General features: G+C 37.0%; 2 protein-coding genes and 2 pseudogenes across 2 annotated transcripts; 1 reads left to right on the forward strand and 3 right to left on the reverse strand.

Annotated features, from left to right (window-relative positions):
- Positions 1-913: 913 nt before the first annotated feature.
- Positions 914-2,272, reverse strand: LOC132191083 (epi-neemfruitin B 7-O-acetyltransferse L7AT pseudogene; annotated as a pseudogene).
- A 1,159-nt stretch (positions 2,273-3,431) lies between these two features.
- Positions 3,432-4,798, reverse strand: LOC132191084 (epi-neemfruitin B 7-O-acetyltransferse L7AT pseudogene; annotated as a pseudogene).
- A 2,057-nt stretch (positions 4,799-6,855) lies between these two features.
- On the reverse strand, positions 6,856-17,527 carry LOC132189313 (pre-rRNA-processing TSR1-like protein). The gene is made up of 21 exons (XM_059603993.2): positions 17,315-17,527; positions 16,898-16,974; positions 16,707-16,784; positions 16,432-16,563; positions 16,079-16,129; positions 15,834-15,974; positions 15,606-15,728; positions 15,404-15,481; positions 15,068-15,160; positions 14,874-14,996; positions 13,784-13,867; positions 13,045-13,143; positions 12,704-12,901; positions 12,372-12,447; positions 11,461-11,564; positions 11,115-11,374; positions 10,935-11,021; positions 10,629-10,859; positions 9,146-9,224; positions 8,937-9,000; positions 6,856-7,513 (listed from the first exon to the last, which is right to left on the reverse strand). Exons 1-21 carry the CDS (start codon positions 17,403-17,405, stop codon positions 7,395-7,397), a joined length of 2,388 nt encoding a protein of 795 aa, XP_059459976.2. The 5' UTR covers positions 17,406-17,527; the 3' UTR covers positions 6,856-7,394.
- Positions 17,528-19,648: 2,121 nt separating this feature from the next.
- LOC132190492 (Pentatricopeptide repeat (PPR-like) superfamily protein) lies at positions 19,649-23,983 on the forward strand. The gene is made up of 5 exons (XM_059605499.2): positions 19,649-21,524; positions 22,323-22,475; positions 22,581-22,652; positions 23,339-23,517; positions 23,763-23,983. Exons 1-4 carry the CDS (start codon positions 19,746-19,748, stop codon positions 23,447-23,449), a joined length of 2,115 nt encoding a protein of 704 aa, XP_059461482.2. The 5' UTR covers positions 19,649-19,745; the 3' UTR covers positions 23,450-23,517; positions 23,763-23,983.
- Positions 23,984-24,422: the final 439 nt, after the last annotated feature.

Consider the following 24,422-nt stretch of genomic DNA (forward strand, 5'->3'; position numbering starts at 1 on the left):
GTGAACGGCATACAAGGTAAAGAGATATATTAAAGAATTTTAAATGAAAATAAATAAATAAAGGCATTGACAAGAATTGACAAGAATAAAGGCATACCTGGTATTCTGAAGACAAGATTAAAAACAATAAATAAATTAATCATGCAAACGATGTTATTGCCAACCACTCCGTTTAAATTAATGTTATTTTTAAATGTATGACAATTATATAATAGTCTACTAAATAACATTAATTAATTTAAATATTCAAATTTTTATTGAGGAAATCACTCATTGAAATACTACAGTTGGCACTAGTGGTAGTGGTGCCCTCGCGTGCAGACATGCATTGAGCTGAGAACTCGAAAGCCATTTTATTTTTGTCCTTTTGTTTCCAAAATTAAATTGAATTTGTATACAAAAAAGCAACAGCTGGAGTCACACGTCCATAATAAGAGTAACAACCAAGGACTGAAAATAAGAAGAGGAAAATGGCCTATTAGAATCCTCTCCATTTTAAATGAGCTAGATAATATTCAGTTATAGTGGATGGGTATTTTTATCATTTCACTTTTTTAGGGAATAAAAATATCCCCACTAACTGAATATAATCTAGTTCATTTGAAATAAAGAGGATCTTAATTCGTATACATAACACCAAATAAAAATTGCATGGCCAATGGGACAAGGACAAAGTCTAGTGCATGGTTTAGTACTTTTACCTTGTGATTTTCGAAGTCAAAAATATTAAAATATCCTGTGTTATTTATTTGTTGTCTTCCACGATCTAACAAGGAGAATGGTATTTATTTGTTGATAAACATGATCAAGCCTAAACGGAGAATAGAAAGAAAGAAAGAAAAAAAAAGCCATGATCATGCCACGTACTACATAGTATAGTACAATGATCTTCACAGGTAAGAAATACAATTTTCTATTCTATGGGACTAGGATCCAAAGAAGCGAAAGCAAGAAGTTCCTGGTCTTGCGCTAACATAGTCATATCTTCTTTGTCTAACAAAACCCATGCTTCTATTCCGTTGCCGGATCTTGTATCCATTAGATATATCCTACTTCGGAACACCGTTTCCGAATCGCCAGTTGCACCAACAAGGCTTACCCACATCGGCTTTCCCCACCCAAAATCAATGTCATAGACACCAAAGTTACACCAACTGGTAAACCCAATGTAATCCATTCCACAAGAAAATGCCATGCTTGAGACTGCTCCAGTCCTTGCTTTCACAAGTTCCCACAGCTTGAAAAACCCTCCATCACCTTGTAGGTTTTTAACAAAATCAACGTTGACTTTCGTTATTGCTTCTCTAAGCTTGCTGACCATGCAAATTAAATCTACCTCATTGGCCGTGCATAACGCGCCTGTTCCCCAAAGTATATTTCCCATGGAAGATTCCGTGAATGGCGGATTTGCTCTGCGGCGCAAATTCACTGCATGGGTAATAAAGGTTGGCCTTTGAATACCAGAAGTGGCCTTGAAGGCAGTCATGGTGCATTTCCATAGGAATGCCGACACAACCTCAACTCTTGTCAGGTTTTGCACGCTTGATCTGGTTGCTTTGGCTTTAAGTGATGCAATGGCTGAGGCATCAAACACAATTCTCCTTACTATACACCTGCCCGATTTGCAGGGCTTGGACAAAGCCGTCATAATGGCTTCTCTAGAGTACGCACCGTTTTGTATGAAAATCGATGGGGCGTCAAAATTAGGACATACAACTTTTTCACATGCCTTCCGAGCAGTGGCTGCCCAATCTTTGAGAAAGACACTCAAGGAAATTCCATCAGCGATCATGTGGGAAACAAGGACACCAATGGCAATGCCGCCGCATGCAAAGGTGGTCACTTTTATCATAGCTACGTGGTCTCCCTCAGTTGGCCCTTTCCATGATTCTCGGGGAAGAAATTTTTCGAAGGATGCGATATTAGGCTGGCGGAGGCAATCAACAAGATGACAATTTAGATAAGCCTCCAAATAAAACACCCCCTCGTCATTACAATCAATGGAGAGATGATCTTTGATTTTGCCAGCAAATGGGTAAAAGCGAGTTAGGATTTCTGATAAGGATTGCTTTAGCGAATGTGATCTTTGAGAGACAATATGATCAACTGCAGCATTATTGCTTATGCTTTGGTTCATGGGATAGAAGAAGATGACAGGAATATAGCCGAAAGAACTGAATTGGTCCAAGAGGGAGAGCCTGTGGGTTTTCAGATTAGGGGGCGTTGGAGAAGAGGGTTTAATGCACTCTTTGGAAATAATTTTGACCTCCATTTTCAGCTTTCTTTTCAAGCAGATCTAGGCATGCATTCAGCTCACTGTCGCCAAAAAGTAGCAAGCTTTCCACAAGCAGCGTATGTAGATTCTACTTTTACTCGATTATTTTCTCTGTACAATCCGATGTTCAATTTATACACAAACTACGTCGTTCGCTTTGGGAATTTAATTACATAAATGAGAGTCTGTGCATTGAATCATTTGTGGTAGATGGTGTGAATGGCGCATGTTTGATGGATTGGCGCTACTTGTTTCCATATTCGGTTAATGTGTATGTTATTGTATTTTATCATTGTGGATATGGCCATAAGAGAAAATGGTAGTAAAATCATGGCAATTATGTTACAATCTGGAGGTGGATTTGAACCTTTAATTAGTAAAATATAGTAAAATATAATTTTCACAGTTAAATGATAATAAGAAGATAAGAACTTATATATATACAGAGGAATATAAATGAACCTATTATAATTATAATAATCAAAGACAATCGGGGAGATAAATATCAATCATAATTAGACTTGAGTTGCTTGACCAATTAATCTTTATCAATAGAACAGATGGTGATGTTTGCAGTACTGTACGTTGGCATTCTTATCAATCTGATATGATAGGTTAACACCTTCGTCCTACATAGAATGCAATGGAGCAAAGGCCAAACAAACCTGATATTTGAAACCTTTAATTGGAGGGGAACCTAAAGCTCATCATTATTGAAATTTAGGCCACCTTTTTGCTGCATTTTTTGAAATTTCTCTTCATTTTTGGATCCGGGGTGATGAAGTGTGTTTTAAATGGGGTCCTTCAGCAGCATGACTGTCACTCTTCCCTATTCTTGATATCATATTTAGCTCTCAAAACATTTTAAAACCATACGGAGCTTATAAATTGGTAATAACTAATAATTATTACAAATATACAAAATCACTAAAAGTGATTTTGCATTTTCCTCCAAGCCATACACAAAGAAATATGCATGCATGCGGTAGCCACTTTGATAGCGTCTATCTATCATAGCTAGGCGCATATATATATATATAGGAAAATGGCTAATTAAACATTTAGGCAACACTTGAACAGATTTGTTGGTAAACATGATCAAGCCTACATCCATCGTGGACAACGACATTCATGGTTGGAAAATACCAATTATTTTCTAGTTTAAGGGACTAGGATCCAAGGAAGCGAAAGCAAGGAGTTCCTTGTCCTGCCCTAATGCATCCATATCTTCTTTATCAAACAACACTCACGCTTCTATCCATTGCCGGATATAGTGTCCATTAGCATCACCATATTTGCAAACACGCCCTCAAAATCCCCGCTTGAACTAATCGAACATACCCACATCGGTTTTCCCCATCCGAAATCGATGTCACGGTGACCAAAGTTGCACCAACTGGTAAACGCAATGTAATTCATTAATCCATTAGAACTTGTTGCACTTGAGCATTCCCCAACCTTTGCTTTCAAAAGCTCACAATGCTTCACAAACCCTCCATCACCTTGAAGGCTTTTCACAAAATCACCATCGATTTTTGTCATTGCTTTTCTCAGCTTACAGACCGTGTCAGGCAACTATATCTCCTCCTCAGCCGTGCATGATGCGCATGCTATCCAAAATAAATTTCCCATAGAAAATTCTGCTAACGGTGGATAAATTGCTCTTGGGCCAAAATTCTCAGCATGGACAATAAAAGTTGGAATATGGATATCAGACGTGGCCTTGAAAGCAGCCATGATGCATTTCCATAGGAGGGCCGAGACAACCTCAACTCTTGTTGGGTTTTGTATGCTTGGGCTTGTTGCTTTTGCCTTAAGGGATGCAATGGCCGAAGCATCAAACACAATTCTCCTTGAAACACACCTGCCTGATTTGAAGAAGGGATAGAACAAACTAGTATAAGTCCCTTCTCTACTATATCCATCGTTTTGTATGAAAATGGATGGAGCATCAAAATTAGGACATATAGCTTCACGGGTATTGTTGTAAGCCGTGGTAGCCCAACCTTTGAGAAAGACACTCATGGCAGTTCCATCAGCGATCATGTGGGAAATAAGGACACCAATGGGCAATACCACCACATGCGTAGGTGCTCACTTGTATCATAGCAACATAATCTCCCGCAGTGAGGTCTTTCCAAAAGGCCGTTTGAGGAACATGTTGGTAGAATAATGCAGGGTTTGGTTGATCGAGGCGTTCAACAAGATGACAGTGTACGTGGGCCTCCACATGGTAAACCCCCTCGTCATTACAATCGATGGAGAGGTTGTCTTTGACTTTTCCAGCAAATGGGTAAAAGCGAGTTAAGGTTTCTGATAGGGATTGCTTTAGCAGTTGTGATCTTTGAGAGACGATATCAGCAACAGAATGGCCTGTGCTTTGATTCATGGGATAGAAAAGGATTATGGGAACATAGGTGGTAGGAAAGAATTGATCCAAGATGGAGAGCTTGTGGGTTCTCAGGTTAGGGGGTGTTGGAGAAAGGGTTTGATGCACTCTTTGGAAATAATTTCCACCTCCATTTCAGCTGGAGATTTAGGGAGCTCAATCACTGTGGCCAAAAAGAGCAAGTTTTTCTCAAGGGGGGCAAGTAACCTCAGTTATATATAACGAGTTATGAGGATTCAATGACAAGCATAACCTTCAAAACCCACTGGCCAAATTTAACATACTCCAATTCGACCGACCATATCGTAATTGTGATGAAGTAAATATATCCTCAAAATATTTGTTTATTTTTATACAATTAGTGATATGATTAAAATTTTCTCAAAACTTCCAAGTTCTCAATAAGCATGGGTGTGAACCCTAGACTTTCATCTGGACTGGAAAAAAAAAAAAAAAAAAATGTATATTAATCTATCTATCATGCATAGTATCAATCTTCCGGGTTGATGGTGGCCTGAAGACGTGTTAATCCCTATTCTAATAGGTATTTGAAGACCTTTTCGATCACCTTTGTCCAATCTTAATTATCGTTGCCAACCGAAAATTAAGGAGTTGAAAAACAAAATTGTTTAATTTGAATTCAACGACTTTCAAAAGCACGTGCATTTTTGTTTTCTTCATCCTAAAATATATTAAATGATTGTAAATGTGGTCCATACTAGTCTTACAAAATGATAAACATAACAATCATCTAGAAATACATGTGAGTTAGGAAGAAACATTCTTATTTACTCGCTATGGTCGTTACAGTATATATCGCTATTGAAGAGAAGCGACAAAGTGTTCGATCGGATCGATCATTGTGCAATGTCCTAATTAAATGCTAAGTGGCATGATCAAAGCCGATGATCGTAAGCATAAAAAGTGGCTTAAAACTCTAAGAGCATTCACATCCTGCTCATAAAATTTTAGCTAAATTTAGTCAAAATATCACTTTTTTCTATTTTAACTATCAACTTTTTTAAAGTACTTATATCCGACTCAGCGTTTTAACTATCAATTTTTAATATTTTATTTAAAATTTATTGTTCTTATTGTTTTTTTATTTTTTATGTAGTACAGTTCTACGAGAGAGGATAAAATATCAATTGGCTTGCCAAAAATATAAATCGACTTAGCAAATCTTTCAAAATATTTTTGTTGGCATCCCCTCGGATTTCTCACCTCAAACCAAGCGTCAAAGACACGAAATTTTGTATTTTGGTCTCAAAGATTATACTAAAAATAAATAAAAAAGGGAGATAGAGATTAGCAAGTCTTTCATAATATCTTTTGGCCTCCTGAAGAGTCAAGACTTGTTGGGCGTCTAGAGGGAAAAGGACTTTTTCTGTCAATTATTACGATGACATCGATAACTTATGCTATCAAGTGAGTGGTCAAAAATATTTTTTATTTTTTATTTTTTGAATTGATCAAACAGATTAATTAGATTAATTGACTCGGCAAGTCTTTCTTAATATTGTTTGGCATCCCGCGGATATTTTAATCTTGAAATTGTTGGGCACCCGGCGGATCCAAAAGGAAGACTTCTTCTTTTAATATTTGTAATGACATCGATTATCACCTTTTATAGTTCATCACTTATTCAATTACATCTTTAAACTTTAAAAAGTAATAATTTAGGCTTACCATCTTCTAGAAGTTTGCAATGTTAATCCTCAAGTCAAAATTCAATGTTATATTTATGGAACTTAATGCAAATCGGTACAATCACATAGACTAATTTTGCATTTTCTTTTCTCTTTAAATTAAACCCAAAATAGAAGAAGCTGAATTTATATTATTTTAAATTTCACTTGCTGTCAGTCCAGATGGATCTGATGTTGTTTTACATTGCAATTACGTACAATGGTAATTACCATTGGAGTAATTTCTGTTGCACAACATATGACCACCACTATATATATGCCATATGCTTTCTTTCACCTCAGAAAGATGACAACTGCTATTATGCTAGGCAACCCATAATATGGAATGTAGCTACCACACAAGCAGCGATATTTGGCTACATTGACAAAATCATTGGTGCACACGTTTCTCGCATATGCACCAATACACTATTTACCAGTACACCCAAACCATTCCCAACCAGCCAAACACTACAAGGAGGCATATCCCACTATAACGCACAAAAACCGAAGGCCATATTCCATAGGGCCCTAACAACGAAGTAAAATGTAGTCTACATTTTTCCTACTATTCTTGCACCAATCTATTACACATCCTCCTTAATGGCTCGTAAATTACATAATACAAGATACAAATATGAATCACCGGAAGAAACGCATATTTCCTAGAACATCCAAAAGAATGACATACTGCATAAGACTTACTCAAAAATAAGACAACCAAACAAGAGGCAGCAAAAACTAACCACCACCTGCGGAGGGGTGGGCGGTTCTTCCCTCTCTGCCTATTGACATAGATTTTCAGTTGTCTACCATTTCAAAAAATATATATTGACGGGGAAAAAGAAAATACAGGAGCAGGTACAATGAACCCCATGTAACACCCCAAAAAAGAACCAATGTCACTCAACTGCATGCAGCTTACAAGCAAACATGAAATTGGTATTGACAATCTGGACCAGAGCTTCATTCCCATCAGAAGTATGGCTTTCTTCCATATTCCAGAATCAACCGTACAGAATTGAGCACCAGCCACGGTCGATCAAGCATCAAGAATAGGGAAGTGAAAGTCTGGCCACTTTGGATATGCACGCTTATACAAGCTCATGCACACAGTGTCATGCTGCTGAAGGACCCCATTTAAAACACACTTCATCGCCCCTGAGCAAACAAGGAAGAGAATACCATTTAATTACAAAATAAATGAAGCGAAAAGGTGACCCAAATTTCAATAATGATGAGCTTTAGGGTCCCCTCCAATTAAAGGTTTCACATATCAGGCTTGTTTGGGCATTCCAAGAATATTGAACAGCTCCATTGCATTCTAGGTAGGAACAAAGGTTCAAATCCACATCCAGATCGTCCATTAAAGAAAGTAATAAATGAAAATAAAAAAGTAACATCATGGCTTCCAGGATTCTAGTGATTGAACATTAATTTTCTATCATTGATTAATAACCATGAAATTACTACCATTTTCTCTAATGGTCAATCCATCATGATAAAATACAATAATATAGGTATTAACAAGTGTAATCTGACTTTTCTCCGGCATCAAAGCATGCCCCTTGAATTCAAGGCATTCATAAGGATTTTCTTTATTTAAAAAAAAAGGGTAAGATCAAATTGAATTAAAACTAACAAAAGTACAACAAGAGGGGATGGGAAACCCCAACAAACACTAAAATAAAGTCAATACAGCGCTTGAATTCAAGGCATTCATAAGGATTTTCTTTATTTAAAAAAAAAGGGTAAGATCAAATTGAATTAAAACTAACAAAAGTACAACAAGAGGGGGTGGGAGACCCCAACAAACACTTCAATAAAGTCAATACAGTGCTCAAGAAAAACATTTAAAAAAAAAAAAAAACTGAAATATGTCAAAAAGTTGGCCCAATCCAAATCTTCTCGACCCAAAAGCCAAACAAAGACAGTCAGATCGGCAGTTTTTTACGCAAGCTAAAGGATGAGCTATTTAGAGTCACCCGCTGCAGCAGAAACGGAGCTTGGATGCCATAGTGGCAGCAAGGCATTCATAAGCATCTTAGCATACAATGAGAAACTAAAACATTGACAGTCCTCATAACCTGTTTTTTTGGATAATTAATCGAACAATGGATAAATTCTTTTGATAGGTAATTAATCAAACAATGGATAATAACCACAAGGCTTTATAAAGTACATCTAACGGCTATTTATTTTCCCAACATAGATGCCTAACAAAATTTGAACAATTTCCATTTTAGTCTCTGGCTCTTCTTTTCCTTTAGATGAAAATTCTAATATGATTTGAACAATAGCTTCATCAGCGCTACACACAAACTGTATTTTTCTGGCTAGATGCCAAATATTCTTCCTAATGCTAGGCAGGTGTCAGATTTCATATCATCATAATTGGTTATGGTACCATATAATATTATGACACAACATTTTAATATAGATCCAAACAAAACCACGTCAAAAGCATGGAGGACACATTAAACAGCAGCCTTAAATCTGCATTATTATCAACCTTATCACTCTGGGATGAAAAAAATACCAGATTCCTTTCAAAAGATATAACATGTCAGAATAAGCACCATACCATGTGTACCAACAGGTTCTTTAATGCGACCACGGCGACCACATTTGGTCCACACTTCCACAGGCTGCAATAACCACCACCAGTATCAAGTATCCATTCATGAGAAATGTAGTATAAGACTCCAAAACCTCTTCCTCAAAAAAAAAAAAAAAAAAAAAAAAAAAAAAAATTACTGAAAATATTCAAGATTAGCAAAGAGATTCTCTTACCTTAAACCATCTCACATCCTCGGGGCTATGAAACATGTATCTCACCATGGCTTTTAATTTTGACACTCTTTGTGGGTAACTGCATCAGGAAAAGCTTAAGCTTTAAGCTAAGAAGAGTAACCAAAAATCGTTAAATTTGTATCTTGTCTACCTAACTTTTCATAGGTATTAGGTATATAATATCAGCTTCAATAAAAATTTGTCAAAGTTACAGCATTTATATAGCATGTATATAGAGATCAAGAGCATCCAATATAAAAAAAAGTGTTGCCACATCATCTAAACAATAATGTCCAAACCAGGATTTGGAGCACGTAAGTTCTATTAATCACACTACTGAGAAATTTGTCATTGTTTCCTGCAAACGTTAGTCATATCTAATCATGAATTTATTTTTGGCAATATGCACTTATACAGAGTTTAGACCAGAAAAAAGAAAACTTCAGTGATATTGAAGAAAAGTTGGGAGGCATAGAGAATTAGAGAATGAATCCAATGTAAATTTTATTCTCATAGCACTTTCTTGAAAAAATTAGAGGAATTTGGATATTGTACAATGGGTTGAAGGCAGAAAATAAAGATACACAGTAAAAATGTGCAAGCGAATTCTTGAAATATATAAAAGAAACTAAATGGCTGGAGTTTCTGTTTTCTTTATCAACTCCAAAATGTAAAAAGACAATAAAGTTTTAATTCCAACGTATAACAAACAATTTATATATTAACAAAGTCCATGGGAATTTTCAGGTGGGATTCACTATAGGATGTTCTATGACACCAAGAGCTTGCTATTCCAATCCCACATTTGTGGCATTGGAGCCAAGATGTTTTCAGATTGATACAAATCAAACCCAAATGAAAAGGTGAGTATTTAATGCCTCACAAGCAGAAATCAACCCAGTTGGTATGAATTAACTACCTAATCGGTTTCCACCTTAAAAGTTTTTTATGTCATTATAGATGTCCTTTTGAAACTTTACTACACACATATATTTTCTTCATAAGTACTAGAATTATATTAAATTATTTAAGAAAAAGACCTGAATAATGAATATTACAGGTTGACGAGTCCCCACAGCAAACAGGTCAAGTCCCACTCCTTTCACTTTGTTCTTCTCATTGACAGATTTTAAGGGTACACGTTCACATTCTCAAGCCACACCACAAAGTTCACATTCTCTGGCCACATTGCCACAACCCTAGTCAATCTAACTCAACCCTATCCTCTCATGGTTTCAATTCTATATCACTCTAAGGGCCAATAACTCAAACACTCCATCTTGTGGAGAAAGAGAAAAGATTGAATACTTTCCAAAAAAAATCTAAGTTTCATTGGGCATAGAATCCAGATATACACAAAATCAGTCAATTATTTTGCTTTCTCTAGTTAATGGTAGCAACTGTGGTATTTGCCCGTAGTTTCACGGGAGGAGGCCTGATAAGATCTTAGTAACCTTGAAAAAGAGCCAAGAATAAACCATACCCAGTTATAATGATCTTCTTAAGGATAATCCTGTCTGGGTCAATACTTCTCAGTGAACCAACAGCTGCAACAGAAGGGGCAGCAGCAGCTTCAGCACTCTTCAGGACTATTAAGGGAAGCGGAGGAAAAGAAATTGGGGCATAAATAGAAGCCACAGAAAAACGCCCTGCATGGAGAAACCTCTCCATCTTGTGCTTGTCTGAATTAATGTTGTCAGTAGAAAATATAGGCCTGCAAAGTGATGGGAAATGACCTCAGAACTTAAGATTAATAGATCCTACAGTGAAAAGCCTTATAAAACACTACCTAGCAACAAATTGGCGAAAACCAACATGGAACACGAGTTCTTCTTTTGCTTTAATAGGAGCACTATATGTATCATGCTTCTTTATGCTGCAAAACATAGACAATTCATGAGACTATGATCAATTAGACGACTAATTCACAACTGGCAAAGTGAGAATGGAGCTGCAAAACAAAATATACCTGAAATGAAGGACAGACATCTTGGACTCATGCTGAAAAAGACCGCTCGCTATGACAGGCATTGTCTTCGCCAGCGAGCATAATTTGCAAGCAACACCTTTTGATACTTCCTTTATATGCAGCCTTACGTATGAGCTAACAGGTATACAGTCATCCCTGTTTTCTTGCTCCATATCTAAAGCTTTAGCAAGAACAAGTTTCTGTGTCCTTGCAAAATTATCAAATGCAAAAATTCTGGCATATTCTGGAGGGAGAGATTCCTGATATTCGTTCAACAAAATATTAGGAGAGTTCTTGATATTCAGAGACAATGTAGACTACTATTGCAGAATAAGAAGAATGTTACTTTTGAGTCCCAGGAGGAGGTCCTAAAGGACTTGAGGCCTCTATACTTTGCAAATCGTTTTCTAGCAGGAATATCTAACGGTGTATCCACTTCATCAGGATTTTCTGAAAGATAACAACAAAGCATTAAAGAAAAAATGTAAATCAGCAACTAGAACAGGCTAATCTCCAAGAGAATTCTGTTTCGAAGATCCAATATACTATATCTCATTCATCTCAACCAAGTGCAACACCATGTAAGCAACATGTGTACATAAGAGTGCACATTAATCTGCTGCTTGTCAAAAGTGACTGATACAGGCCTACAAAATCCCTAATTTATTTTTCTTTTAGTTTTGCCTGATCATTCGTGTTTCCTTCTTTTTCTGGCTTGTGCTATATGACCTAAGCTACTGATTCAGGCTTACATCACCAAGGACCCATCTATTAGTAACAAAAAGATAGAAATGAAAACAAGTCACTTTTCCCTCAATAGTCACCAAAGAAATGAACTGGTCCCCTACTGCACAGAAAATCTTACCTAAGAAAAGCCATACTTTGAGATCCACTTTAGTATTACTTATAAAAATAAAAAATAAAAAATAATTTGAGTATGGTATTGGTGGTGTATACTTGGGTTGCGCCTTTGTGCTTTTTAATGAATTTGCAATTACTTAACAAAAAGTATGGTATTGGTCAAACAAAAGACAACACTTGAATTTCCAATGTACATAATTACAAAAAAAAAAAAAAAAAAAAAAAAAAGAGGCAGAGAAATAAAATGAACATATGTAGGCAGATTCACTTTCCAAGAGTAATTCAATCACTTGAAGCATTTGCACCCAAGTTACTGTACATTCTGCTGGCTATAAGGTGAACCAATCACTGGTGATTCAAGAAGTACCACTACACAATCAGGGAAAAGATTATTACCCTCATCTTCAGCATGTGCATTTTTTATCTTTTGAATCTCGTCCTGTATCTGTTCCCTTGTCAACTTCTCATCGTCCTGCATCACAGATTTACATTATAATATTGACAAAAAGATTTACATTATATGAAGACATACAAATTCTAGAGGCCAGCTTCAAAAATCTCATGATTCTAGTCAAAAAAACAGAATTTTGTTTACTTTTATCGCTGGAGAAGATAGAAACATCATGGAATTTGCACCTTGACACCTTTAAGTGGTTAACCAAGTCAATATAGGCTGTGTCGCCAACAACGGAAATGAATCAATGCATCTATTACGTATTAAAACTCACCATCATCATTGAATGAACATCGGTTTCTTCATCAGAGTCTTTCAAGTTCAAGGAAGCTTGATCATCATCAAGGTCAAAATTCTTACTGCCCTTTTGATGTGGAAAATCACTCTCTTGTTCATCCAATACCATTCCATCATCAGCTTCATCATCACTATCTGAATCCTCTTCATCTGTATTATCCACAATCCAAGCAGCCTGCAATACATAAATAAAGCCCATGAGTCCATTACTATCAGAATTACGTGAACGGCATACAAGGTAAAGAGACATATTAAAGAATTTTAAATGAAATAAATAAATAAAGGCATTGACAAGAATTGACAAGAATAAAGGCATACCTGGTATTCTGATGTCCCTGGAGGAAGAATCCTCTTTCTCAACCTTTTTTGTTTCTGATTTCTATCAGCCTCGGCCATTTCTGCCTCGGTTGGCCATGTCTGACAAAAAAAGAACCAGGTTGTGAGTGGTGATTGTTCCAAGGAAGTTTCGTCATTCCCACAAAAATGAGAAACCAACATATCTGACTGACATTATTCTTTTTTTTGGTGTGTGCGTGTTGTTGGGGGGGGAGACTTCAATTACAACTAGGAACAGTAACCTGAAATTGGATAATGGCGTGGTTTATTACTTCTCACTAGGAGAAATTTTATGACGCTGCAAAAGCTCCTTTATACAACCATGCTGCTGTTCTAGTTTTGCTCACTTCCACTCATTCACTATCTACGTACGTTATTTTAACATGATACTTTAATAGTCACAAAGAGTTGACTATGCTACCATGTGAAAAGATGAAAAGCAGACAATCTACACCAAAGAGTATTACAATGGTTATCTCAATCAAGTTTTAGATTTGAAGTCCACTAATAGGGGCATGAAGCAATAAACCCATAACTTCTAAAAAGACTCCACCTTGTATAATCCATCTTTGGTTTAAGTACAAGTACATAGTACCATAAACTGTTCCTCCAACCATGACCACCAAAAAGAGATGCAACAAACTGAAAGTAGTCACACACACTCGAGAGAGACAAAACCTTCAGAAACTCAACAGTTCAACTTCTAGTTTATGTAAGTTACCTGTTCTCCAGCAAGAGGATCAGGAACATTTTCAACAAGTAAAGGCTCCTGCTTCAAAGGATCAGCAGCCAAAGTGCGAACAGCCTGATATAGTTCAAATACAGTAAAAAGAAGCAGGTGTATTGATCAGATAGAAAGGTTAAAAAATGCCAAAAGTGAGGGCCTGTTGTCAATCGTATCAAAATGTTACATGCATGACAGGCTAAATTTTATTACATTCACAACTGCAAAGACAAACATGCACATTTTATCCTTTCTATATTTTCAAAGTTAAATTGATCATAAAATAAGAAACTACATGCAGCATAGCATCCATAAAATTCCAGGTTCCTCGATATGAGATTTTGTTATAGCTACTTAAATTTGATCTTGAATCACATTACTTTCAGTCACTGGCACTACCATTCTTATTATCAATTTTCCTACTCGAATATCAGTATTCTAAGGACCCATTTTCGTGAAGCGAAGCATATAATAATATTCCATTTATGACTGAAATGAAAAGGCGACATCACTATTCCGACATGGCTAACTGTGATTGAACCCCAAATAAATCTATACTTGGCAAACTCAAAACTCTTGGGGGCTCTGCTTATAGGTCAGAATCATCTATAATTTTAAACTCATGGGGGCTTGACTTAAATCAGAATCATCTGACTTTTCACTTAGAAGCAAGACCAACTAAATGACAGACCTGCTGCCAGAATTGAGCAAGAATTGATCATTTCAAAAATAAACAATTCAAATAGAGGCTTTCTTGAGAAAGTGAAAACAGAAATTTATACCAATCTCATTTTGGTATAAGCAATAAGAATAACTCTAAAAGTTGTTATTTTCTACGAATGATTTCCCAAAAAAAAAAAAAAAGCTTATAATTCAATCTCTTTATCCTCTATGCTCTTCCAAGACAAGAGAAATTGATAAAATTTATTCTCTTGCTCCATTCTGTACCTTCCTCACCTCTAACCAGCCAGATCATATAATAGTAGTATAATGAACATCATAGTTTACCATGCGATTAAGAAGATAACTCATGATCATTTTCACTACATTAATCTGATCCACTAATATCTAAAGCGAATGGTCATACCTCCACATCATGCACTTCATCTGAGTCCATGAGGTCCTGCACTTTTCTTGGATTTAGAGGAAATGGATCCTTAAGAATTTCAATTTTGCTCAACTGGTAATCTCCAGCACCAGAAATATGAACCTGGTTTGAAGGAAAATAAGAAACACATCTAAAAGAGTAACCAGAGAAAAGCCCGTGGCTGAACTAGTTACCAGTTGATTCACTGAGAGGCTACAAGCGCGTAGGTAACCAGTGAGGAGAAGGGTACACTTCTCTGAATTACAATTGTCCACCACCATATCCACCTAAAATGCACCAATGAACAAAAGAATCATCATAAAATGTATATATCATCATATGAATCAGAGCACTTAAAGTCCTTCTTAGCTTGTTATTTGTCTTGCCTTTCCTATTGATATGTGGTTACACCTCTATAACACATATATACTAAAACATCTTAGACAAATTTACCCTTTCTTGTTCCATACTTATGCTACCTCTAACTGAAGCACAATTTTAGTGAAACCATAATAGAAATAAGTGAGCACCATTTGAGCCATGATGTAAGGCCGCAGATTTCTCCAATGAGGAACTGTGAGCCTCTGCTCCTTGAAAAGCCACATAAACTGCAAAATAACGTAACGGAGATAAGCAAAATCATCTGCATCATAATTTGATGCCATCTATCTTTTATATTATTAAAACTTCAGTGCCATAAAGCAGCTCAAGATAAATAATCTAGACAGTTACCTTGTGCAACTCATCCTTTGTATCTGCAGGATAAAACTTACAGTCCTCAGGAAATTCTGAAGCAAGACTAGACATACACATCTTCTTTGAATCGTGCTTTCTTTTCAGCTCAGAAGGTAGGTCCTACACGCAAAAAAGAAGCCTTTCTATTTTTTATGTCCAATCATGAAAAGCTAATTTCTTTCCCAAATTTTCATAACCGTTCAAAGAACATCAATGAGAACATACACGAATTAGCACAACAGTGCTTGGCAAACCAAGAGACCTAAACACAGAAAGGCATTGACTTCCAAATGAATCAATATCGTAAGAAGTGCTTCCTTCAGATGAAGAGCTCGCTGAGGCGACAAAAGCAATCAGATCAGCTACCTACCATTCAAATATTATCCACGTGTTAAAAAGGGGAGGAAAAATAAATTAAAGCACTCAAAAAACCAGAGGTGGGGGGTTGTTAACACAGGTGCTGGACATACCTTAGCCATTTCCATACATGATAGCAAATCCCCATGAGGTGCTTTCAATACCTAGAACATAAACTTCTGTTAGATATTCACAAATTCGAAATTCAGTCTGTCATGGCAGTAATAGTTCAATCCTTTAACAGAATTTCACCAGGCTAACATAAATCACGCAAATTATCTTCCTTCTAAAAGACAATAGATGATTTTTTTTTTTTTTTTCATTTATAAATTTAAAATTAATAGATAGTCATTAGATGATATAATCATGTTCCACAAGTTTTCAATACTTGATCAATAATACCTTGGTTTCCATATAAAAACAATAAAGCAACCTCTTCAAACATTGCCTTGAACACAGTCCTTACCGTAGTTCTCAGCTTATACTCGGAAGAAGCAACTGTTGAGGATGCAGCACCAGAACCTTCTTTAGCTAACAATGACAGAAGATCCCCAGCAAGTGAATCTACATTTACAGAAGCGGAAAGCCCAAAAAGAACCTGTAATTGAGATTTGTTAGACTAGTAAAAAAAATTGCGAGAAAAGAATATCCTAAACATGTACCCAAATGCACATAAGGGAAACATAGATCAAATCATATAATCTCCAAAAATTAGGCATATCCCCAATAGTCAATACTCACGATCACACGGGGAGGGCTTGTCAATCCACTAGTTGCCCTTTTCTCCTTCAAGAGGGCAGCCCGTTTCTGCTCCCGTAGCTACAAAATTACAAGAAATGTAATATGAACGATATAAGTAACAAAAATATGCCATGAGAGAGAGAGAGAGAGAGTGTGTGTGTGAGGAAGGTGAAAATTAGAAGATCGATTACCATTCGATTATGCTGAAGTCGAGCAGCCCTAGCTCCCTTGCCAACATTGCGCTCTGATTTAGTGATCCTGCTCTTATCTGAATCAACAATGATTTATATCAAAATTACACTTAAAAGAAAACATAATAGGAATATATGGTATGAGGAGACAGAAGCTTGAAGTCGATAAAGCCCGATAAAAACCAAGAATCAACTGTGCTTCGTTTGGTTGTCAACAAAATCCATGAGAACAAAACCAGTTTTCCCTCTTAGATTTGCCTAACGAAACCATATAGCTCAATTAAAGTGCGTTTTCCATATTAGAGGACAAAAACAAAAAATGCAACAAAACTCCGTTTTCTTTTCCGTGCCTAGGGTTTTCGATCGACCAAGCGGAGAGCAGAAAATAAGAATTTAACAAAATCAAAATAAGCACACCTTTGAGAGAGGTTTTGTGAAGGTTACGATAAGATTTGGAAGAGAAGCGGGACTTGTGGGCCTTATTGACTTGCACTCTGGAGCCTCCCATGGCGACCGCAATAATCGCACCACGCCTTGCTTGCAGAGGAACCCTAGCGAGTCATCGGAGAAAGAAAATCGCTCGGATTTTGTGAAAAACCCTAATCCGCCGTTAGAGCGTGCAAAATAGCGGCAAGGGTTTTAGTACGTTATCGTTAGTTGTAAGTGTTGGGATAGCTTTTTAAATCTAGTGGATCCGTGACTTCAGAGTACTATTGTACCCACCCAATAGGGCTCGATCACTGTACATAATGTTTTTGGTCAAAATATAGAGAGTACAAATCAGTACGTACATAGTCTTAACCGGTTTGAAATTGCATTTCAGAAAATTAAAATTACTTTTAATACTTAAAATATTTGTTTGAAGAAAAAAATATTTATTTAGTAAAAAAAAATTAAAACGTTTTTAATTATCTAATAAACTTAAAAATTATAAAAAAAAAAACACTTTTAATAAAAATTTAAAAATAAAATTTTTTCACAAATTCTTTTTGAGTTAAAAACTTTATTTCATAAATACAATCACAAATAAACAGACTTTTAAGCCTATTATGCTATGCTCACGTGGTGCACGCAGAAGATAGAAGCTGAGCTCAACTAATTTAACCTGCCACCATGATAAAGTTTGAAACAGCTTAATCTTGATAGGACACATGGTACCAACATGTTTCTACTTGTGATATTTGATCAAAAATAATTTTACAAGTGTTCTTTCAAATATGATGTAACATTTAAAATTAGTGAAAAATTAAAATTTAATAATGATCATATTAAATTTAATAGTAATTTTAAAAATTACATTATATTTGATAGAACTCTAGTCCTCCTTATATTATTACTTCATGTTACCTATAATTTTCTCATTGTCATTTTTAGTTTTTTTTTAGTTTTTATCTATATTTTGTATACAAATTTAATAGCTTGTCATATCAAAGACTTTTAGTGCTCGCCAGGTGGCGAAATGGGTTGGGGGTTGACACGATTACGACCCATAATGACCTGTCACCTAATTAACCTAAACATAAACACGATCCGTTTAGATAAACGGGTTAAACTCTCTAACACGACACGAAAAATAACTAGGTAACCTAACACAACCCGTTTAAAAATAACAGGCCATATCAGGTTAACATGACTCAACACATTTGAATGAAAAATAGGAAAAATAATGTAATAATAATACCAATGCCATTGAAATTCAATAGAATTCACAAATTACAATATGATAAAAACATAGTAGGTTTAATTGTTAACAAATTCTCATTCAATAAAAACATTCACAATGATTAGCAATTTTCAACTCCATAATCCATCATAGCAAATAGAAAATTTTAAAGTAGAAAGTTGACATGGTAAATGATTTGGGAATTGCCTCTAATAGGTTTAATTGTCAATTCAAATAACAACTCTGACAATTAAAATAACAACTCAATCTCTTTGAATTAAACCTATAAAACAACAAATCACTTACCAAGAAAGGTAAAATCATGTTAGTTATTTTTTTATTTTTTATTTTAAAAAATTTATAATAAACGAATCTGACGGGTCAACATGCGGGTTAACCCGCCAAACACAAAAAATAATTGTGTCATAAACAGGTGATCCGAACTCATTTAATCAAACCGAAACTCGGTAACTTTGTGTCAGGTTTGCGGGTCATGTCAAAATTACTAGCATTATCCCTCATATGCCATGTACAACATTAACATTACTTAAAAAATCAAAAATAAATAATAAATACATTTTTTATTAGAAAAAGAACAACAAATTCATAAGTGAGATCCACTCCGCCACCCTCCAAAAGGGGGAGTGAGGACAGTCCCCGTTAGTAAATTGTGGAAAAATTTGACCCGTGAACTTCGAGGAAATCTCCGACTCAAGTGGGTTGCGGGGCATCTCACCCCTAAGTGGCTCAACTATTCCTTTCAATTATTTGAATTTTTTTTTTTTATCAATTTTTTAATTTTTTTTAATAAAATTTTTTTGCTTAATGGATATGGCAAAAAGGTTTACATGATATTAACCTTGTTAATGCTATTAAGCAATTGATACGGCGAAAAGTCAGATTTACTCCTGAGGTTTTTAATAGGTTTTTAAAATCATCTCTTAATTTTTAACGGCGACGTTAACATATCAGCAATTCTGAGATAAACTGACTAGCGTCACCAGATTCGATCAGCTACTTCGCGACACACAAGAAAGATTCTGCATTCATCTTTCTCATCTGCCAGTAGCCACCAACTAGAACAAATATCCAAACATCAGATAAAACTAAACTCCTTCGTGAGCAACCTCTACCCTGTGTCTCCAACTCTCTCAACCTCTTTTCGCTAAGAATATATTACGTAACATGTTTCTTCTGCCACCGCCACTCCCAACTCGTTTCCCATTAGTTCCGTTAACTTCTCCAGTACACTTGCGCCACCACTATATATTCCAACCACCACTTTCCGTCACCGCCGTCACCACCACCGCTAGCGAAATCTCCTCTGGCTCTGTCTCTGTCTCTGTCTCTGTTTCCTCATCGAGACAACTTGACGACGACAAGGACGACGAAAACGACCTCGTTTCACTCCGTAACAATCGCTACGACTTCACTCCCCTCCTCAACTTCCTTTCCAGTTCTCCCACTTCCACCAGCAGCTCCAATTCGGATTCGGGTTCGGATGCTCCGACTTCGCTAGACCGGACCGAGTTCCAGCTCGCCGAGACGTACCGGGCCGTGCCAGCCCCACTCTGGCACTCACTCCTCAAATCCCTCAGCTCCTCCTCCTCAATTGGACTAGCGTACGCCGTCGTTTCGTGGCTCCAGAAGCACAACCTCTGCTTCTCCTATGAGTTGCTCTACTCAATTCTCATCCACGCGCTGGGGCGCTCTGAGAAGCTCTACGAGGCGTTCCTGCTCTCCCAGAGACAAACCCTAACCCCGCTGACCTACAACGCGCTTATCGGCGCGTGTGCTCGCAACGATGACCTTGAGAAGGCGCTCAATCTGATGTCTCGGATGCGCCGAGACGGTTTCCCATCCGATTTCGTCAATTACAGTTTGATAATTCAATCCCTTACTCGCACTAACAAGATTGACTTGCCGATTCTGCAGAAGCTTTATGCCGAGATCGAATGCGATAAGATCGAGCTCGATTGCCAGCTTCTGAACGACATTATTGTCGGTTTCGCAACCGCCGGCGACCCTACTCAGGCCATGCATTTCCTTTCCATGGCTCAGGGCAGTGGCCTGAGCGCAAAAACCGCAACTCTCGTTGCGGTTATATCTGCGTTGGGGAATTCGGGTCGGACCGTGGAGGCTGAGGCCATTTTCGAAGAGATAAGAGATGCCGGGTTAAAGCCAAGGACTAGGGCTTACAATGCGCTTCTCAAAGCGTATGTGAAAGCTGGTTCTCTTAAAGACGCCGAGTCGATCGTATCAGAGATGGAGAAGAGCGGAGTTGCGCCAGACGAGCATACGTACAGTCTCCTCATTGATGCGTATGCAAATGCAGGACGGTGGGAAAGCGCGAGAATCGTATTGAAAGAAATGGAAGAGAGCAATGTACAGCCTAATTCATTCGTGTATAGTCGAATTTTAGCAAGTTATAGGGACAGAGGAGAGTGGCAGAGATCGTTTCAGGTTTTAAGGGAAATGAAGAGTAGTGGAGTAAAGCCTGATAGGCATTTCTACAATGTGATGATAGACACATTTGGCAAATACAATTGTCTTGATCATGCTGTGGCCACCTTCGAACGGATGCTATCAGAGGGGATTCAGCCCGACACGGTCACGTGGAATACGCTTATCGATTGCCATTGTAAGGCAAGGAGGCGCGATAGAGCGGAGGAGTTGTTTGAGGAAATGCAGGAGAAAGGGTACACGCCGTGTGCCACGACGTATAATATCATGATCAATTGTTTGGGGGAGCAGGAGAGGTGGGAGGAGGTGAAGAGCTTGTTGGGGAGGATGCAGAGTCAGGGTTTGCTGCCAAATGTGGTGACCTACACCACGCTGGTTGATATTTACGGACGGTCAGGGAGGTTTGATGATTCGATAGAGTGCTTGGAGGACATGAAGTCTGCAGGGTTGAAGCCGTCATCGACAATGTATAACGCCTTGATCAATGCCTATGCGCAAAGGGTATGTTTGTTGTTGGCTCCATATGTCCTTGTATTTCTTTATACATTCATCTTCTAACCAATCTGCTTTTAGTGAATATGTGTTCTACAAGGAGAGAATAAATAGAGCATACATTGTTTCATGCATAATGTGTCAAACCAGCAGTTGCATCTTAGCTGATGATCACACACTGATATACCCACTTCAGGTTATATTATTCTGTGAAACCATGAAATGCCTTATATGTTTGGCCTGGCCATAATAGGATAAAATTATAGGTTTCTTGTGTTCTCTGTGTTCTGTAACATATCAAAATGTGTGTTAATTTTGTCAATAACATCTTCTATACCTGTACCATATTGAGAAAATTCTCCTCATACTTGGTTTACTTTTTCCCTCTGTTTTATCCCCTGCCTTCCCTGCCTGACAAGGATTGGACCTAATGCCCAGCCCCACTTCACCTCTTTATCACCTGAGCCAAGACTCAGGGGCTTAATCTAAGACATGTCAAACCAGAAGTACCATCTTAGGTGATCATTCCCGCACTTTGCATTATGTCATCATGTAGACCTTGAGATGGCTTAACACACAAAAAAAGAAAGAACAAAGAAATTCTAGTATAAAATGGGTATAGCAGAGAATCTCTTAAAGAATTACTAATAAGCTAATTAGCTACCAGCCCTAAAAGCTGTGTTTTTACTTGGGGCTGCCAGTTTTACCTTTCTGAAAGAATATGTTCTCAATCTCTTCAATTATCTGATCGGGAATGTAATTTTTTGTTGAGGATGCATTTGAATCTTCAGTTCCAATTTTTGACAGGGCATGTCCGAGGAAGCAATAAATGCATTTAGGGTCATGATAGCAGATGGCCTGAAGCCCAGTATTTTAGCTCTCAATTCGTTAATTAATGCATTTGGTGAAGATAGAAGAGATGCTGAAGCCTTTGCTGTGTTGCAGTACATGAAGGAAAATGTATATTACCATTCCATTGCTTTTACCCGCCATTTTGTATATTTTGAGGTTGTATCGTTCTTGCCATCTTACTACATATGTTCATTGGGATCCCTATGATTGCAGGACTTGAAACCAGATGTTGTCACGTATACTACACTAATGAAAGCTTTGATTCGTGTTGACAAATTTCATAAGGTATAAATCCATTATATTTGTTTTAAAGACCCATCCTGAGGACTCCTTGCTGCCCTTTTTTTGGGTTAGCACCCCATATGGTCGTCTGTATCTTTTATATGTGTAGGCATTTTAGATTTCTGGGTGCCTCTTGCCATTACTTGTGGCCATGACCTAGTCCTCCAGGTTTCTCTTTTGGCTGTTCAGTATTTCTAGCTTAGTTACTGGGGTAGCAATTGACTACTTTCACAAGAAAAGTTAGAAAATGATTATGTAAAAAGTTGTTGTTTTCTACTCAAAATATTATGGACTTGGCAGAAGCTTTTTTTATAAGCAATGTGTAGGGATTTAGTGGAACTCTTTTTTCTATAAACGATATGTAGGCAGGCACACCAGAGTTTCAGAACTTCCGAAACCACATATACACTTAACAGTGATCATCTATCTCATTATGATTTTACCACATCATGGACCCCAATTTTGACTAAAGGACCCTCATTTATGTAAATTTTAACATTTGATTTTTAAATTAGTTAAGGTTTCATACATACGGCTGCATCTCTGATTCCCTTTGACTTTGGCCGGCTGCATAGAACTACTAGGCTGCAAATTTTTGAATAGAGAAAGTTGCTGAAAGGAAAATTTACATTGTACATATATATTGCTCTTTGCTTCTGTATTTGCTAAGTTAATTGATTCTATATCAGGTTCCAGCCGTGTATGAAGAGATGATTTTGTCTAAGTGCACTCCAGATAGGAAAGCTAGATCAATGCTACGATCTGCTCTGAAATACATGAAGCAAACAGTGAAATCATAGTTGATGGGTAACACAACCAAAGCAAAGTACAGGACTGTCATACTTGATCTTTTAGTTATCTATTTGAGGTTAGTGTCGCAGTCTTCAGCCTATATTTCAACAATATACTGTGAATGGAGAATTTCAGTTTTGCTAAAAATTTTAGAGCAAGGGACAGAATCTGGAAAATTGGAAATTCTGAAATCCGAGGACAAGTCTTGTTATCGTTTTTATAAAGCATGACATACTATGAGGGCAATGTTGCAAATCCTGTTTGTATACTAGAATCTCATATACCAAATATTATTTTTGTCTGGTTTAAATGGTTTTGCAGGAGATATTGATTCATGTTCGTCATAGTCATAAAGAAATTCATACTACAAGGGTTGTTCAGGAGTCCAGGAACGCAAATGAAGACCACACCACCATCAAAACTCCAAGACTTGAAGAACTTCCTATACCCAACACCTTTTGCATTTCCTCAAGCGAGGTTATAAATTTTTTTTTCCACAGATGCATTGCCCATGTGTTAAATATGTTGTTTATAAAATTGTGTCAGGGATAATACAGAGGAATGTTAGCAATAGTTTTTGGACCAGTTCACTAATTTTTCACGTTGTTTTGTAAATGGACGAACAACAAAAAATTGGCATAAATCTCATTCTTCATCAATTGGAGGGTTCATCATTTTTTCCCCTGTTTCCCATTGTAAAAATAAATTTGTTGGTCTTCATTTTAGTTTTTGAGAATTAGCTAAGTGTTGACATCTGTCCTTTATGTGTTGGTTTGTTTGAAGGAGATGTCATAAATGGTAAATCTGTGTGTTCATTTTGTCATTTCGTTTTTCTCCATTCTCCGCCACTCAAACTGGATCTTTAGGTGATTTTGTCTAGTCGAGGTGTTAAAATGGGAGTGAAAAGAGAAATATTTGGTAGGTTGATAGCCTCCTCTTACCATGCTCGTTAAATGTAAAAACAAAGCAGTTTTTAAAACT

Source organism: Corylus avellana, chromosome 9, assembly GCF_965113065.1.
Source record: "Corylus avellana chromosome 9, dhCorAvel1.hap1.2, whole genome shotgun sequence".
NCBI classification, from domain to species: domain Eukaryota; kingdom Viridiplantae; phylum Streptophyta; class Magnoliopsida; order Fagales; family Betulaceae; genus Corylus; species Corylus avellana.